The 19315-nt window shown below is 37.1% G+C and overlaps 1 protein-coding gene across 1 annotated transcript in view; it reads right to left on the bottom strand.

Annotated features, from left to right (window-relative positions):
* The window catches only part of CFAP54 (cilia and flagella associated protein 54), a 380538-nt gene that overhangs the window by 88124 nt on the left and 273099 nt on the right, over positions 1-19315 (bottom strand). The window contains exon 61 of the mRNA XM_025402762.1: positions 553-726. Within this exon, the coding sequence (XP_025258547.1) occupies positions 553-726 (174 nt within the window). The remainder of the gene's footprint in view (positions 1-552; positions 727-19315) is intronic.

Raw genomic sequence — 19315 nt, 5'->3', positions numbered from 1 at the left:
ACAGATAAAACAACAATGTCACACAATCACAAGGGGGACTGATGTGAAGCAGATTTTATCAGTTTTTCTGGATATTTTTTAGATAGCGCCAATAATTTAAAAAAAAAAAAAAAACTCCATGGAATTAATATCCCATCTGAAGTCTTGCATTTCTTCCCTTTGACATACTGGCTACTGCACCACTCTTTCTCTAAAGCCAAAATGGCATCTTGCTCATTTCATAAAGTGTCACATTGCAATTACTAGTTCTTAACTGCTCTGAGCCATGGACCACTTTGGCAGTGGTCTTAGAAAGCCTCTGGATGCCTCCTTATCATAATGTTTTTAAACATATGAAATAATATATAGAAAATTTCTAAAGGAACCAATTACATTGAAATACTATTCTATCCAAAGATGCATGTATCCCAGGTTAAGAACCCGTGAAATTTTCATCTTCTGATGACAGTCACTCAGAAAGATGTCAAAGTATCTTATAATTCTCAACAAGAAACATGACTTAAACAGGAATTAGAAAGAAATATGTTCTCTCTTAACACATCAAAAACCTACCTAGCAGTTTGCTCAGATTATTAATCCTCTGAAGGTGAATATAGTAGCGCAGTAGAAGGATCCATGTAATATCCACTTTGGTCTGAGTCTTTTTTCTACCATCTGTACTGTCACACACATCATCATTTTGGTACAAAAATGTACAGGAAGTCTGGAAGAGGACTTGGTAGTTGTCTGAAAGTGAAACACTTTTTTTTGTAATACAATGTTATGCTTTCCTTGAAAAACAATCATGAACAGAAAAAAAGCACAGCTCATAAAGGAAATGCTGACACATGATACTACGTTCAATTTAAAAGTATTTTGTATCACGCATGTGAATTATCCTTCTCTAATATGTGTAAACACCTTGTACCAATCAACAAACAAATGTCAAGCAACACAATTTCAACAGGCAATTCATAGAAAAAGTGGGCAAAGAATATCAACAGGCAATTCATAGAAAAGTAAACCCAAATGACTAAAATTTTTAGCATCACTAAAAATTAGAAAAAGGCAAATTACAATGAAGTACCATTTCATATCCCTTAGGAACTGATAGAAACCAAAATCTGAAAATAATAAATATTGGTAATAATGTGAAGAAATTGGAATGTTCACACATTACTTGTGAGGGCAACTATTTGGAAAGCAATTTGGCAAGATCTAAGAAAACTGAAAATGCAGATACCCATAAATGTGTACCAAGAGGTCTGCACAAAGTACTGTTTGCAATATTAAAAAAAGGAAACTTTAAAATATAAACAGGAGTCTAATCATTTGAAGCCATTTAAAGTGAATGAATTAGATCTATATGGGAGAAAATATAGTGTGGAATCTCAGTTCAGATCCCAGCTGTACACTCACTAGTGTGTGACCCTGAATCTCTCTGTGCTTTGGGCCTCTCTGGGCTTTTGATTCTCCTCTCCTCCCCTCTCCTCCTCTCTTCTCCCCTCTCCTCCCCTCCTCTCTCCTCCCCCCTACCTTTTTTTTTTTTTTTTTTTGAGATGGAGTTTCACTTTTGTTGCCCAGGCTGGACTGCAATGGCGTGATCTTGGCTCACCGCAACCTCCTCCTCCCGGGTTCAAGCGATTCTCCTGCCTCAGCCTCCCAAGTAGCTGAGATTGCAGTCATGTGTCACCACGCCCAGATAATTTTGTAATTTTGTGTTTTTATTAGAAACGGGGTTTCTCCATATTGGTCAGCCTGGTCTTGACCTCCCGACCTCAGGTGATCCGCCTGCCTCGGCCTCCCAAAGTACTGGGATTACAGGCATGGGCCACTGCGCCTGACCTCTTACTTTTCTTTAAAATGGGCATTATAAGAGTAATGATGGATAGATCCTGACAACATATAATGAGTTAGCACAGGTTCCAGGTGATATAGAGTATGATGCCATTTATATAAGTTTGAAAACAATATGATTATTTGTATCATTTACATGCAAATAAATATTTGATTAGAATAGTGGTTGTCTCTGGGAAGCGATAAAAGGAAGAGAAATAGAATCTTCTATGGTTAATGGCCTACACATGTTTTCTTGAATAAGATGAATCTCTACATACTCACCATCCACCTTGGAATACAAATTCCCAGTACTTTGGGAGTATCTTATAAGCCTCTCTCTAATTCCATTTCTCTCTTGCTGCCTGAGCTCATGTCCCAGAAATAATCACTATCCAAAATTTTGTGTTACTAATCCCTTATCTGTCCTTTACTCTTTAAACATATACATTACATAACATGTAATAAATAAAACATTGTTAACTTTATCTTTTTAGAACTTTATAGGAAGAGAATCATATTGAGTGCATTTATCTATTATTTTCTTTTTCCTTTAAACACTAGGCTTTGAAAATTCATCCAGGCTAATGCAGGTAGATGTTATTCACTTTTTTTTCTGTTATTATGTAGTATTTCCGTATAGGAATATATCACAATTTATGTATCTATTCTACCATTGATGGACATGTGATTTCTTTCTAATTTTGTTTTATTTTGGTCTTTACTGTTATGAACAAGGCTGTTATAAATTTTGAGTACATATAGTCTGGCGCATACGTGCACAAATTACCTGGAGGTGGAATTAGTAGGTTGTTCTTTTTTAGGTGTCTTTTGACCAATCTTGCCTTTTGTTCTTTTATATAAACTTTGACCAATCTTGCCTTTTGTTCTCTTATATAAATTTTAGCATCAGTTTGTCAAATTCCACAAAATAGAACCTATTACTAAACTACATTAAATCTATCAATCATTTTTAGAATACTTGGCATTTATCAATACTGAGCCTTCTTAACTATAAACATGGTATGTTTTCTTGTCTCTTTCAATGAAATTTTACAATTGTTTCACAACTTTCATTAGATTAGTCCCTAAAGGTCTTATTTTTTTTTTGTAGTTACTGTAATAACATCTTTTAAAAATACATTTTCTGTTAAAAATGTATAGAAATAAAATCTTACATCCAGCAACCTTGCTAAATATTTTTTATTGCCTATACATCTTGGGAAGTTTCTATGTGAATAATCTGTAGTGAAAGATGGATATTTTTCTTCTTTCCCATTATTTGTACTTCTTATTTCTTTTCCTTATATTATTCTGCAGGGTAGGACTTCCAGAACAATTGTGAATCAAAGTAACAACAGCATTTTCTTACTCTTGATTTTAAAGGTAATAGTTTTAGCATTTGAATATTGATTATAAATATAGCTGGCATGTTTTTCCACTTGTAATTTTTCAAATTAATATTTTTTAATTCCCAGTTTTAGAATCATAAATGGTTGTTTAATTTTATTGAATTTTTCTGTACCTATTTGAGATGATTATTATTTTTCTCTTTCAATCTATTAAAGTAGTGACTTAGTTCAACAGATTTTCTGATGTTGAATTACATTTGCATTTCTGGAAATAATCCAATTTGATATGATGTGTCTTTTAATATGCAGCTTATTTTTATCAAATTCAAACATTTACATAATCAAAAATAAAATTCCCTCTCCCAGAGACAAGAATTTTTAACCATTTGTACTTCAGTTCTTCTAGTAGTTAGTTCCAACTCTTAAAATAATTTCCTTATAGCATTTTCCTAAACTATCAGTTTTAGAAAATGTATCTAGTGACTTTTTCTGTGACAGACGAAATATGAGCTCATAAAACCATTCCTCTTCACTTCAAAATGTTTATAGTTATATCACCATTTTTAGTTCCCCTATTTTTATACATCAACAATGTTCTAAAAGCTCTTTCTGGTTCCACTAAATACAAGTCATATCTCTTGATGTCTTCCTTTGTATTCTAATAGTACCTGCATTTCTTTATGGCCTTCTCCTTGCTGGGTTTTCTATTTCCAAAGTTGGTAACATTTACATTCTGTTCTATACTCGTAACAAACCCTTCATTGTTTTGTCAATAAGTTGAAAATCAATAAATAATACATTATTATGATTGTATAGGAATTGTTTGCTTCAATATGATTAAATTACTTTCACTAAAGGTCACTGTCAAAACTTGTGACCCACAAAGGGTAAAATTCTCAGCATAAAGGTCAAATGGATCGTTTTTACTCACACCAGTCTCTAAATCAGGTCATATTCTAATTCACTTCATATTTGGACCATGAATACTTAAAGAATATTTTTCCCTAGAATTTCTGAATGTCTTTTCTTCCTTGTTGAGAGAAGTAATATTTGTACTCTTCACCATATTCCTAATATCATCTAGCTTTTTAGTCATTCTGTCTGGTGCCTAGAATCCATTCATGCTATTGGAGACATACTTGAGATCACAAACTTGCCACTCCAGTTTGTACTGACGTATTTCCAGACTACTGCATAGCTGGCAACTCTGACGGCCCTTTCCTCTCTTCCTCTTTCTTTCTTTTTTCTATATTACATCTACTTCTTTCTTCATTTGCAACTCTGTGTGCTAGGGTGCATTCCCAAGTAACTTCTTTTTAAAAAGTTCACCAAAAGTTAACCACTGGCATCTTTACAAGGCCCATGTACTTGATTGATCATTTAGTGAAATATATAATTTTAGTTGACACTATTTTTCCCTTAAACTTCAAAGGCCTTGCTCTGTGGCTTTCCAGCATCTACTATTGCTGGTGAGAAGCCTGATGCTAGTCAAATTCTCATTCCTTTCCCATTGGCCTGAACTTCCCCATCTGGAATATTTTTTGTCAACTCCTCGTTATCTGTGATTATTTAAAATTTCATTTTGGACCTAGGTCTAGTCTTTTTCATTCATGCTGCTTGGAACACAATAGGCCTTTTCAACTTGAACTGATCTCTGTTCAATCCTGCAAACTATTCTTGTATTTGTTTCTGTAATGATCACCTCCTATTTTTTCCTTTATCTCTATCTTGAACATCAGTTAGTTGAAAGTTGAAAATTCTTTGTTGAGTCAGTCCTTTTCTCTTTCTCTCTCCCTCTCCTCTCTCTCACCCCACATAGTCGACACTTGATTTATGACAGATATAACACTGCACTGTTGTAAAGAAGGGGTTTTTAAAAATACACTGTTCTGGGTTAAATGTGTATACATAGAGAAAAAAGTTAATATTAATTTCAGCCTCACACCATACACAAAAATAGATTCTGGGTGAACTGTAGATCTAAATGTGAAAGATTAAAAATGATAAAAACATAGAAGGTACCTTTATGATTTTTGTTTGGGAAAAGACTCCTGAAACTGAACACAAAAAGCATACAAATCATTATAAGGATTAATTAATTTGGCATAAAAATTATAAACTTTGGATAATCAAAAGAAACTACTACTGAATAAAAAGGTAAAACAAAGAATGGGAAAAGATATTTGCAATAATCTACCAAAGGGTCATATCCAGAGTATATCAAAAATGCCTCCATATCTCTAAACCAAAGACAGAAAACTCCCAGGAAAAATAGACATCGTTTTAGAAAAAGTTCACCCCCCAAAACTATGCAAGAGCCAATGTACCACATATAATAGTGTTCAATCTCTTTTGTCATCAAAATAAATTTCAAATTAAGACCACTTAATCTTAATTGCAATCTGGACTACTGCATAGCTAGCAACACTGAGGGCCGTTTCCTCTCTTCCTTTCTTTTTTCTGTATTACATCTACTTCTTTCTTCATTTGCAACCCTGTGTGCTGGGGTGCATTCTCAAGTAACTTTCTTTTTAAAAAGGTCACCAAAAGTAAACCACTGTAGTCTTTACAAGACCCTGTACTTGATTGGTCATGTAGTGAAATATATAATTAATATACATGTTAATATATAAATAAATATATAAATAATAAATACATAATTAATATAAGATTTCATGTAGTGAAATCTTAATTGCAATTAAGATTAAGTGGTCTTCTTGGCAATACCCACTAAAGCTAAAATCATCTATGTCTTATGACCAGCAGTTCCACTCCTTGGCATATTATAAAAATGCATACATCTGTGCACAAAAATGTCACATACAAATATATTCATAGCAGCATTATTCATAACCCCAAATGTTTACCAACAGTAGAATGGACACTAAATTATGCTATTATGCCCACCAAAAGAAAGAATCACACAAACATAAGGGTGAACAGAAGTCAGATAGAAAAGAATACAGACTACATGATTTCATTTATACAAAATTCAAAAGCTGGCCAAACTAATCTATCCGTTACAAATCAGAAAGAAGAGAGGTTACTAGGGGCCAGAAGGGAACACGATGCAGACTTCTGGGGCGCTGGTCTTATTCCATTTCTTGACCTAGTGATGGTTACATGGGTGTTTCCTTTGTGATAATTAATGAAGCTGTAAATTCATAATTTGTGAGGTATTTTTGTTTTTTGTTTTTTGTTTTGTAAGAGGGAGTTTCACTCTTGTTGCCCAGGCTGGAGTGCGATGGCATGATCTCGGCTCATTGCAACCTCTGCCTCCTGGGTCCAAGAGATGCTCCTGCCTCAGTCTCCCGAGTAGCTGGGATTACAGGTGCCTGCCCCCACGCCTAGCTAATTTTTGTATTTTCAGTACAGATGGGGTTTCACCATGTTGGCCAGGCTGGTCTTGAACTCCTGACCTCAGGTGATACACCCACCTTGGACTCCCGATGTGCTGGGATTACAGGCGTGAGCCATCGCGCCCGGCCATGATTTGTGTTCTTTTCTGTATATATTATATAATAGAGTAAAACGCTTAGTTCTTAAAAAACAATTTTGTGGTGACTTCCAACCTGAAGACGTTCATATAATATTGGCACATCCCTTTTCCCCCTGAAAATTATCCCAAAACAACAAAGAAAACAAGTAACAAAAACACAAATTCCATTTTCAGTAAATCAGAGAAGAGCTAAAAATCCTAAGCCACAAAATGTGTGGAATAATGCCCAAAGCAGTTGTTATCAAGTAGAATGTACAAAGAAGGATGCAGGTGATGCTACTAAGATGTAAATCTCAGGAAGAAATTGCAAAGTATACTTCTCAATGATGAGCTGTGCATTTTTGAATAGTATTATAGTGACAGTCGAGTTGAAGAATTGTTTTGAGACCAATTGTTCATAGTTTAAAGAAAAAAGATTTTAAAATTGTAAACCTATATGTGATGAGCCAAAAAAATTATTTGTTGCAGCCTTTCAAACTAAAAGCTAGATAAATGCATTAGAGAAATGTACACAAAAACCTAGAGACTAATAAAATTTTATATAGTTGACACTGATGAATGCACATCCTGAAGTCTAAGACCAAAATATTCCATTTGCAGTAATCACCCATGGATAAAAATTTAGTCAATGAAATCATGGCACTTTCCAATAATAAAATAACTTGTTAGATTTTAAATGTAGCTGCAAACATAAAGACTCAGTTCATAACTCATCTGCAGAATTATACTTTTGCCTTGTAAATGGCTGAAAACTTTTTAAAGAAGCATGCTTAGATTACCTTTTGTTTTTATTTTTAAAATTTGTATGGGTACATAACAGATGTACTACAAATGGCTCACATTTACAGACGTGGCTAGACTTGCAGTTTTGCTTATATTTGTCTAACAGTATCAACATACACTATTCCAAGAAGATCTCTTCCTATGTGAATGATTGGCAACTTCTTTTTAATCTAATGGTCTATCCTGGAACAACTGTCTTAGCATTTGGCATTGATGGCACAAAAGCAATGGTAAATTTAATGGCCAGTGCCTTAGCAGGAATGCAGGAAGATAGTGGCACCAAACCATCCTAGCAGTGCTTGCATTCTTCATTGCCATGCCCTCACAGTAGAATGAACACATTGATTTAAATGTCAGTTTCATTTAAGAATACCCTTGATAGGGCGGGCGCAGTGGCTCACACCTGTAATCCCAGCACTTTGGGAGGCCAAGGCAGGTGGATCACCTGAGATCAGGAGTTCGAGACCAGCCTGACCGACATGGAGAAACCTCGTCTCTACTAAAAATACAAAATTAGCCGGGCGTGGTGGCACATGCCTGTAATCCCAGCTACTCGGGAGGCTGAGGCAGGAGAATCTCTTGAACCCGGGAGGCAGAGGTTGCAGGGAGCTGAAATTGCGCCATTGCACTCCAGCCTGGGCGACAAGAGCAAAACTCCATCTCAAAAAAAAAAAAAAAAAATCCTTGATGAAGCAGTAAAAGTTGTTAATGTTATTAACTATTGACCCTTGAGCACACACCTTTTTCATCTTTTCTGTGATAAAATGGGAAGCACACAAAAAGCACTCCTGCTGCATACTGAAGTACAATGGCTGTCTCCAGGAAAAGCACTTCAGCGATTCTTTGAGTTGCAAACTGAATGACTACTTTTACTTTTTTTTTCATGGACAGCCATTTTTACTCAAAGAACAGCTGACAAGCCAAAGTGTTTTCAGACTTAGGTAGGAGGCAAACATTTGTTCAAAAATGAAAGAAGTATACCTGACTTCCAGGGAAATAACTGACAGGTGTGCTGCCAAAGATAAAATTCAAGTTTTGAAGTAACGGAAAACTTATATCTACCACTATGAACGTTTCAATACTTAGAATTTTCTGATAGGAATTGTGGTGATATTTTTACAAGTTTTATATTGTTCAATAAAATGTATACATGTTTAGAAGACCTACATATTTGAAGTCTATATTTTCCAAATGCATAATACACACTGTTACAAAATCATGCATGGGTAAAAGATGTCATTCAATCACAAGACAGACTAATGTATTTTGACATAACAGAGTTCAAAAAATTTAATGATACAGTTTCAGATTCTACTTTGGAACTAACTTTTAAGAAACTATCACTTATCGAGTTCTGGTTTACTTTCAAAGAAGACTATCCATAATTATCTGAAAAGGCTGTTGAAATACTCCTCCATTTTCTAACTACATATCTGTGTGAGGCTGGATTTTTTTTTTTTAATTATTTCAACCAAAACATCATATTGCAGCAGATTGGCTGCAGAAGTAGGTATGAGAATTCAACTATCTTTTATTGAGTCAGACATTAACGAGATCTGTAATATGTTATTTATGTTAACTTGTAATGAGTTTATTACTGTTCTTTTTAAATTAATTAATAAACTTTAATTTTTTAGCTTTAATTTCTAACAGAACTGTATGTTTTCTATACTAATAGATTTGTCTAATTATTTTACCTAAAGTAAATCTGGGTAAATTATATTTTCCCAGGAAATTACAAGTTGTATAGAAGTTTTCAAATTTGCTTAAAGTTGAACCAAAAAAATCTTTAAAAATTTAATTTCTTAAAATCAGTGATTACTTTTTTCTTATCATTTGTGAGAGGTTTTCTTTTTGCTATAACTAATTTTCCTGAAAAAGTTGGCTAATAGTTTTTCCCCTAAAATTACAACTTTCTAATTTTATTGGTTTTGTTTCCTAATTTATTGTATACATATTGTAAAGTGATCTGAAATAATAACATCAAACATATCCCACATATCAATACATTTACATTTAAATCACCTATTACAAGAAAAATACTATCAGGTCTTATAAGAAAGAAAACCCAACTCTATGCCCTATATAAAAGTATATTTAAAATAAAATTATTTCAACAGTTTGAAAATAAAAACATGGGAAAATGTGTAGCAAGAAAATGTAAACCAAAAGAAAGCAATATTTGTGATCTCAGTACTAGGCAAGGTAGAATTATGGCCAAAAAGTGAAACAAAATTGGGGACCTTTATAATGTTAAAGGGTGTCATTCACAATAAAGATATAATACTTAAGAATATTCACAGTCCAAGTAACATCTTGTCAATAAAAACAAAAACCACAGATATAAGAGGAGGAACAAGTATGTGAGCAGCAGAGGACCTCTGTTCATCTTGTCCAGGTGTTGTCAAACTCTAGCCCATGGGCAAAATCTGGCCACACATGTTTACGTGGGACTCATGAGCTAAAAATGGTTTTTACATTTTTAATGGTTGGAAAAAAATTAAAAGAATAACATTTTGTGTTACATGATAATCATATGAAACTTAAATGTCAATGTCCACAGTAAAGTTTTTTTTGGGGGGGTGGGGGATGGAATCTCACTCTGTTGCTCGGGTTGGAGTACAGTAGCGCCATCTCGGCTCACTGCAACCTCCGCCTCCTGGGTTCAAGCGATTCTCCTGCCTCAGCCTCCCGAGTAGCTGGGATTACAGGTGCCCGCCACTATGCCCAGCTAATTTTTTGTATTTTTAGTAGAAACGGGGTTTCACCATGTTGGCCAGGGTGATCTCGAACTCCTGACCTCATGATTCGCCCGCCTCAGCCTCCCAAAGTGCCAGGATTACAGCGTGAGCCACCGCGCCCAGCCCACAGTAAAGTTTTAATGGAACACAGCCATGCTCATTCATTTACACTGTGACTATGGCTACTTTCATGCTACAACAGCAAGTTGAGTATGTTCAGCAGAGACCATAAAGACTTAAATAAGTGGACTTAAATATTTACTATCTATTTACAGAAAATAATTGGTGACTACAACCTTGTTCATGGATGATCAAGTGGAGAAAAATACCTAAGGATAATAAAGTAAATATAGTGGCATCAATAACCTCTGTACATAAAAACAACTGATAGAAATAATTTTTTGAATTACAATACAATAAGAAGACAACATCTCTAAAAATAAACCTAACCAGAAAAATACAACATTTATTTGAAGAAAATGTTAAAACGCCCTAAGGGATGTGAACTAGAAAATATAAAGGGTATATAATATTCTTGGTTAAGATCTTTCAGTAGAATAAAAATGTAAGTTATTTCTAAGTTAATGTCCAAATATAACATAATCCCAATAAAAATACAGCAGGACTTTGCTATTACATACACACAGATGTATGTAATAGCAAAAGAGTAGAAACAACATAAATAGCTATTTTTTTGAACTAGACAAGCTTCTTCCAGACTTAACACACAAAAAAGCCACAAGAGACAATTCTGAAAAGAGAGAGTAATTAATGGGGACTTATCCTTATATTAAGTATATTATTATAAGGTTACAAAAATTTAAAAAATGTACTGAAGCCAGAATGGACAGATCAATTAGAACTGAAAGAAAAGTACAGAAATAGGGTAGCCATCTGGAAAAATTAAATTTATATCCACTTGTCACACTTTACATATTCCAAATAGATTTCTGTGAGTTATTTAAAGAATCTGAGTAGGGAGGACTTTTCTAACTATGACAGAAATTCAAAATCTATCAAAAAGATTGATAATTTGTACTATATAGAAATAAAAAACTTCTTCATGTAACAGAACTATCATGTAAAATGTTAAGTAACAACTGAAAAATTAGAAAGATATATTTACAAATATCACAACTAAAATGTTGATTTTCATAATAAAGGACTTCTACAAATACTTAAAGGCCAAATTTTTTTAATAGGGAAAGATTATGAGAAGAGAGTTCACAAAAACATGTTCAACCTTCGTCCTCACCAGAGATGTGCAAATTAAATCTGAACCTTTTGTTCTCCCACCATGTCAACAAAAGTTTAAAAAAGGTTTATAATGTACCTTTGTCAGCAAGGGTGTTGAAAAAAGACCATTTATTAAGTGCTGACAGGAGTACAAAGTGGCATAATCTTTTTGGAATGATTTTGGCAAAAATTACCAAATTTACAAATGAAACTACCCTTTGATCTAGACATTTGCTTTATGGGAATTGACCCAAGAGATATACTAGCCTATGTACAAAATGATATAAATGTATAAGATGTACAGATGTATGTCATAGCAAAAGAGTAGAAACAAGACAAATAGCTAGCAAAAAGAGACGAATGAATTTAATTATGCTGTACCTATATAAAGGAATATTATACAGCCATAAAAAAGCTGCTTATGTGATGATTTGAAAAAATTGTCAAGATACATTTATATTAATTTAAAGAAAAAAGAGCAAGGAGCATTATTATTTGTGCAATTATACCACTATTTGTATTTTTATGGGAAAATCTGTCAATGTATCAGTGTATATACCAGGTTGGTTCACTCAACATCTGTCTTAACCTCCAAATGTGCTGTTCTATACTGTAGAAATTATGAAGATAAAAATGACACTTCCCTGATTTCCTTGCAACTATTGTCCTGGATGGGATTTTAGGTATTTTAAATTCAGTGCATTCATGCAAAACTTGGAGGTGGAACTGGGTTAAGTGGTGAAGGGGACAGGTGATTAAAGGTAACTCTTCGGCTGGTGTGATTCTGGCAGAGGAAGTGTGGTTCTTAAGCCTACAGCTGAGCAGAGGCTTTCTACCTTACAGACAAATTCTTGATCTACAGTTTCCTTTATAGGAAACAAACAAAAGCCGCGCCTTGGTGGTCCAGCTACACGTGGCTTAGTCATTTCTGGACACTTATCCTAGAAGTTGTTTCTTTAGCTCTCCCATTGACTTTGAAAGTCCTTTGATAAATCTCATTCTATTTGAATGAACTGGAGTTCATTCTGACCTCTACCATGGAACTCTGACCGTTGATATAAGCACATAATATCTCTGGTGGGGAACACAAGAAAATGACTCTGGTAGGCAGAATGACGGCCCCCTAAAGATGTTCATGTCTAATCCCCAGAATCTGTGAATATGTTAGATTACAGGGCAAAGGAGAATTAAGATTGCAGACCAAGCTGGGCATGGTAGCTCACGCCTGTAATCCCAGCACTGTGGGAGGCCGAGGCATGTGGGTCACCTGAGGTCAGGAGTTCGAGACCAGCCTGGCCAACATGATGAAACCCTGTCTCTACTGAAAAAACAAAAATTAGTTGGGCATGGTGGTGGGTGCCTGTAATCCCAGCTACTTAGAAGGCTGAGGCAGGAGAATCGTTTGAACTCAGGAGGCAGAGATTGCAGTGAGCTGAGATTACGCCATTGCACTCCAGCCTGGGCAACAAGAGCAAAACTCCGTCTCAAGAAAAAAAAAAAAAAGATTTCCGACCAATCACCTATCAACTGACTTTGAGATAAGGAGATTATCCTGGGTTATCCAGGTGGGCCTAATGTAATCACAGGGTCTGTATATGCAGAAACAAAGTCAGAGGAGTATGTTTCCGGGTCAGAGAGATTTGGAGATGCTACACTGCTGGCTTGGAAGATAAAGGGAAGGGCCATGAGCCATGGAATTCAGGTGGCCTCTAGAAGCAGGGAAATGCAAGGAAACAGATTCTCCCTCAGAACTTTTAGAATAATGTATCCCTGGTGACACCTGAATTAGCCCCAATAAGACCTGTTTTGGACTTCTGACCTCCAGAACCATAAGACAATAAATTTGTGGTAATTCGTTATAGCAGGAATAGGACACTAATAGACTGGTAATTGATTGCTTCTGGGGGGAACTGAGAACTGGACACTTGTAGAGAAGATGGCAAGATACCCTTTTGTATCTTTTGAGTTTTGATTCTTGAGAATAAATTACCTATTCAAAAAATTGAATTAAACTAAAAGGAAAAAATACTCCATACATATTTGACCAATGTAATCCGGTCTTTAATGCTGCAGAGAAAAACTAAGAACAGTTTAATGTTTGTTCCTTTTTTTTTCTGACTGAATACTTACAATTATTTTCTCTTCCTAATCCAAAGATGTTACCAGAGTTTGTCCAGATACAATTTGTACTATAACCATCTTCAGAAGAATTGGGGAGGATGGAGGAAGAGTCCCTTATGCCCTGCATGGAGGAGGATCCCTTTGCAATAGCTTCCTATCAGCCCAGGCCAAAGCTCCCTGGGTTTCACTGATTCTGGGCCAGTATTTAAAATGCCAGTTTCCATGTATCATTCAGGTGGTGTGAATTACAACCTTACAACCTAAAGTGGGTTTTAATGTGGGCACTTGTCACGTTTCCCTGAATCTACTCAAGCCAGTGGACAGTGTATTTCCAGTCCTCAGTTTCTGGAGAAGCCCATTCTGAATCCCCATTTATACAGTTACCTCGTTTCTGACTTTCTCTACCTGCAGGGCCCTCTTTCCCGACTGCTCCATGAGTCTGGTACTGAAGTCCCAGTTCCATCTGTTAAGGCCTAATTCTAATCCCTCTCCAGTGAAGTTCTCAGGTTCAAGCCCTGCGACAAATCCCCAATTTGCTTTGGCAATTAGGAATTTTCCTTTCCTGGTTTCAAGCTCAGCTACCACTTAAAACAATTTTTGTACTATTTACCCACCACCATTATGTGTTTGGATTGGGAAGGGCAGAGGCATCGCTCATGTCAGCTCCGTCCAAGCAGTCCAGCAGGCTGACTAGAAGCATCAATTCTGCATTTTGAGTTCCTGGCAATACTTTCTTATCACAGCCAACATAAAGCTTAACAGCACAGCCTTTAGAATTGGATAGATCAGGATGTGAATTAGTAGTGGAATAGTACGCAAGTTATATAACCTCTCTGAATGAGCACCTTGCCTCATTTATAAATGTGCATAATGACACTCCCACAGGATTTTCCTGAAACATAAATGAAATCAAGTAAGACAGCGCTGGCACACAGCATCAGGTGCCACTCATCCCATTATTATCTGGTACTTCCTGAGTCATCGCTTTCTGCCATTGTGTAATGGCCTGGGCCCTGCTAAGGGTAGCAAACAATCTTGTTATGTCTCCTCCAGTTCAATGAAGGGTAAATCTTTCTCTCAGTCTCCAGGACAGCATTCCACTGTGCTCTTCTGAGAATGTTTTCTCTCACATGAGCCGTTTGTTGTTTCTCGTTTTACCTTGTTGACTCTGTCTAGAACAAACATGGTCTCCTCCAACCTAGTGCCTGACAACTGCTAGGGCGTGTGCTCTCCTCTTAGCCATGGTATTGTCCCTTCTCTGATTTAAGTGATCAGTGTATGAATCTCTGAGTGGAGTTTCTGCACTCTTGCAGGCATTGGACCAGGACAACTCTGCTTCATTGAGGCTGGTCCTTGTCATGACTCAATTGTCTCATCTCTAATACTCGGATGCAACACATACACACAAATTCACACACACACACTTCACTAGCACAGATGATTTTTCTCCATTCCCACCTATAAGTAGTATAATTATTTGGGATTTGAGTAGTAATATGCCAATCTAGTTCCGCTACTATGGGGAATTGTGTGTGAGAGGAATAGGAAAACAGAAGATAATAGTAGAGGAATTGCATCCTACTTTTTAGTTAGTTGTCATTGACCCTGTATCTCTGCATCAGGGGCAAGGTGGCATGGGAGGGAAAAATCAGATTTATTTTCAGGTTGGAAGCTTTGCTCTGTTTCAAGAGGCAAAACATACATTAAAGCCCAGTTGTGATTCTCGGCTCTGCTCCGTTGATCTCTTTTTGCATTCTGACAATAGGTTCACTCTAAGGTAATGGATGTGCTTTCGTCAAGGATAGGGCAAAGCAGGATGTTTACATCCTGTGTGACTCAGCGAGTTTAGAGCGCAGGTGTATAACTCCACTTGTTATCACAGCCATGTAGCCATAACATGGGAAGGCTCATCATTTGGCTCTAAGTCACTGCTGTCTGTAAAAGGTATAATTGCCATGTTGACACTGTATAGGTGCACTCATGCCCAGAGAAAGAAAGAGTTAAGCTGCTGACCCTGAAGGGAGAGCTGGCTATGCAGCTGTGTGTGGCAGTGGCCAGAGCAAGCAGCCAAGACAGAGCAGTCTGTGTAAGAGAGTTGCTGATGAGAGAGCTGCTGAATAAAGCTGTATTTCACGTACCTATAGCCCCCCGAATGTTCTTTCAGCTCCCCGCTCCCCGCTCCCCATCTACCCACACCCCTCCTACCTCAACATGGGCTGGAACCTGACCCTGGACCTAACATTCACTGACATTACTTTTTAGTATGACAGGCATTTGTAGTTTTCTGTATATGTGTTTATGTAGTAGTAAGAGGCTGCATCTGGGACCAGTAATCCTAAATGTTACTTTGAATTCAAAATTTAAATACAGAATTTAATAATTTTAATCCCAGCTGAATTTTTTATCAAGGCCACAAGAAAATCAAGACAAAATGATAGAGTATATACTTGAATATAACTGGACCCAAAGTAGGTAGCACGAAATAAATGTTTCTTTGCATTGAATTTAAACATGGCCCCACACTGCCAGTGCCATCATTTCAAAGTGTCTGTTCCTACAGAGAATACCTCAGTAATTGTATTAGGTGCATCACTTCAACTCTCTTACTGTGCTATAGGTGTCATACAATTGCTCTCTGGTCCTGACAGGATGATCTATAGCTCACTCTCCACACATGACTAGTCCATTCTGTCATGATGCTCCTGTCATCAATTGCTCTGTTGATAAAATTTGCTTCCCCTGCGTCAATTTACACCTGCCCCATAATATACCTCTCCCAGAAAACAATGTTCTTAATTAACTCATATGCCATCCTGCCTGTGTCCAGCTCCCCTAGAAGGCATAGATGGATTTAGCTTGTGGCACTTTAATTTGCCTTCATTACTATGCTCTCCTTTTTTTGTTTTGTTTTGTTTTTTGAGATAGAGTCTCACTGTGCCACCCAGGCTGGAATGCAGTGGCGCGATCTCGGCTCACTGCAACCTCTGCCTCCTAGGTTCAATCTATTATCCTGCCTCAGCCTCCCTAGTAGCTGGGATTACAGGTGCCCACTACCATACCCGGCTAATTTTTGTATTTTTAGTAGAGATCAGGTTTTGCCATGTTGGCCAGGCTGGTCTTGAACTCCTGGCCTCAAGTGATCCACCTGTCTTGGCCTTCCAAAGTGCTGGGATTATAGCCGTAACCCACCGCCCCCAGCCTATTATGCTCTTCTTAAAAGATGAATTTTGTTTTTTATATTTTATTTTTTGAGACAGAGTCTTACTTTGTCACTGAGGCTGGAGTGCAATGGTGCAATCTCAGCTCACTGCAACCTCTGCCTTCTGGGTTCAAGCGATTCTCCTGTCTCACCCTCCTGAGTAGTTGGACTACAGGTGGGCACCGGCACACCCAGCTAATTTTTGTATTTTTAGTAGAGACGGGGTTTCACCATGTTGCCCAGGGTAGTCTCAAACTCCTGACCTCAAATAATCCACCCACCTCAGCCTCCCAAAGTGCTGGAATTACAGGCATGAGCCACTGCGCCTGGCCAAAAAATGACTGTCTGTCATTTCAGGGTATATGCCTGTTCTGATTGCCTACGACTAGAAGCTCATGGAAGGTAAGACCTGCTTCCTTGATGTGTTCTCTGATTCTTCCTTCTCTCTGAATATGAGTATCTGGTACAGTACTCTGCATACAATAACAGTAAATGTTGTTCATCACCTCATGTGTAGATCAATGCTAGTATTGTTTAAAGCTAAGATTACTGAGGAGGTTTTTTGCTGGGTGCTAATTTATGCTAATGCAAGGAAAATCAAACAAGTTTTATTTGTTGTTGTTAAGGAATTTTGCCCTTTAGCAAGCCATTATAATATGAACCTCACTGCCATCTGGGCATTTGCGGCAACCAAGTGGGAATTCAGAACCTCCTTCTAACCCAAACACTGAAGTGAGGGAAGTCATCAGCATGAATTAATTATCAGCCTGCCAGGAAAGGACTGGAGGGCAAAATTATTATTCTTAAGGCAAGGCAAAATGCAAAACAGATTGGATTTTAAAATTTGGTAATTTCATAGTTAAAATAGTAAAGAAGGGCTAATAGTATAAAATGGAAACTGAAAAAATGTAATATGCTATGAAAGCCACTGACACGGAACAAGAAAGCTTAGGTTCCAGTATTAAACTGAGATGAAGACTACCTACTCAACTGGATCAACAAACATGGTTTGGTTTAGAGGATGCCATTTTCCCCTGTGCCCACGGCTGAAATTATTAATTAATCACAGGACCTTTTTCATGTCTTTCCTATGGTTCTCTCCTCTGAACCATACAGAGGTTCTTCTCAGGTAGCCAGTGGCCATTGAATTTGTCATACACGATAGTTTCAATTATCATTTGGCAAACATCCACACCTCTCTCCCTTCCTGCTCAAGCAGTGTATATTTCCCTAGCTCACTGATACTGGACTTGGCCCTGTGACTTGCTGTGGCCAATGGGATGGGATGTGAAGAGAAGCGTTAAATGCATTTGTGTGATTTGCTTTGTGGTTCTTTCGCTCTGGTATCTACCATGAGAAGATCGTGCCCCAGCTAACCACTGTCTCTTTAGCTTGGGCCTCATGACAAATGTACGTAAGAGTGCGCCTGAACCCGACCTACAGCCTGAAGCAGAACACATGAGCTGAGAGGAAGAATGAGTTCCCGTTGCCGTAAGCCACTGAGTTTTAGGGTCCATCTTGGATGAAACTTATTGGTCATCCCTGCCCTAAAAATTGGGAGAACAGAAGGAAATGATTAGGATAAAGTAGACACATCATTCAGAAGTAATAAGGAGGCAGTATGAAGAAGAAATAGCCATACTGGAAGTTTGAATTATCGTCTAAGATTTTGACTAATCTCTCAGTCTACAGACAAGAGACTGAGCAACTAGCCTCAGATTCTACAGTAGATTGGTCTCTAATGAGGCTGAGAGAAATGAAATGGTTTGGCAGAGTTAGGATGTCAACTTAAGTCTCTTGATTATTAATACTGTACAATAATGTGTGCTTCTAACAGGGATGCTTTCCTGGCATTCTGAACCAGGGAGAATTGAGCTGCCAAACAGTGTCAAGCAAAAGTGGGCTGCCAAACTGCCCTGTGTAGGGTCAATGGCTTTGTCCTCAGAGAACCCATCTATGGGAACCTTAAAGAAGAGCAAGCACCCAGTCCGACGTTCAGGCTGTGGCTCAGAAAGCCGATAAAGCAAAATTCTACCAGGTACGAAGGAAATATAAATAAGAAAACAAAGCTTCAGCGTAAAAAAAAAAAAAAAACCTATAAAATAGTTTACAAAATAATTTGGGACACAAATGCTTCAGTAAAGAGCCAAAGAGGGGGACGTTAGACATTAACACTTTAACTAAGGCTGACCCAACAATGCAGCAAAGTAAGCCGCTGTCTACAGATGTGATTCCAGAAGTATTAGGATGATCACTCCCACCCCTGTCAGGTTAAAACTCTTCTGCTTTGGCTCAATGCTGACCTAGCACCAAGCAAAATTAGAGATGGATGTTAGTGAAATTCCAGTCTGGAAGTAAGACTAGTATCTTACTTCTTAGCACCTATCCAAGTGCTTAGCACACAACAAACACAGGATAAATGTTTTTTGAGTGAAATAATGGAAAAACACATAAATGAATGTTAAATGCCTGTTACCAGTTATCTGATATAGAGGTTTATATTATAGTTTACTATCAAAAGAGTAACTAAGCAAAAACATAAACAGTATTGCAGTCAAGTTTAAATTTT

This window comes from Theropithecus gelada, chromosome 11 (assembly GCF_003255815.1).
Source record: "Theropithecus gelada isolate Dixy chromosome 11, Tgel_1.0, whole genome shotgun sequence".
Classification (NCBI taxonomy): Eukaryota; Metazoa; Chordata; class Mammalia; order Primates; family Cercopithecidae; genus Theropithecus; species Theropithecus gelada.
The sequence above is the reverse complement of the archived record's forward strand: the minus strand, read 5'-3'. Positions and strand labels throughout refer to the sequence as shown.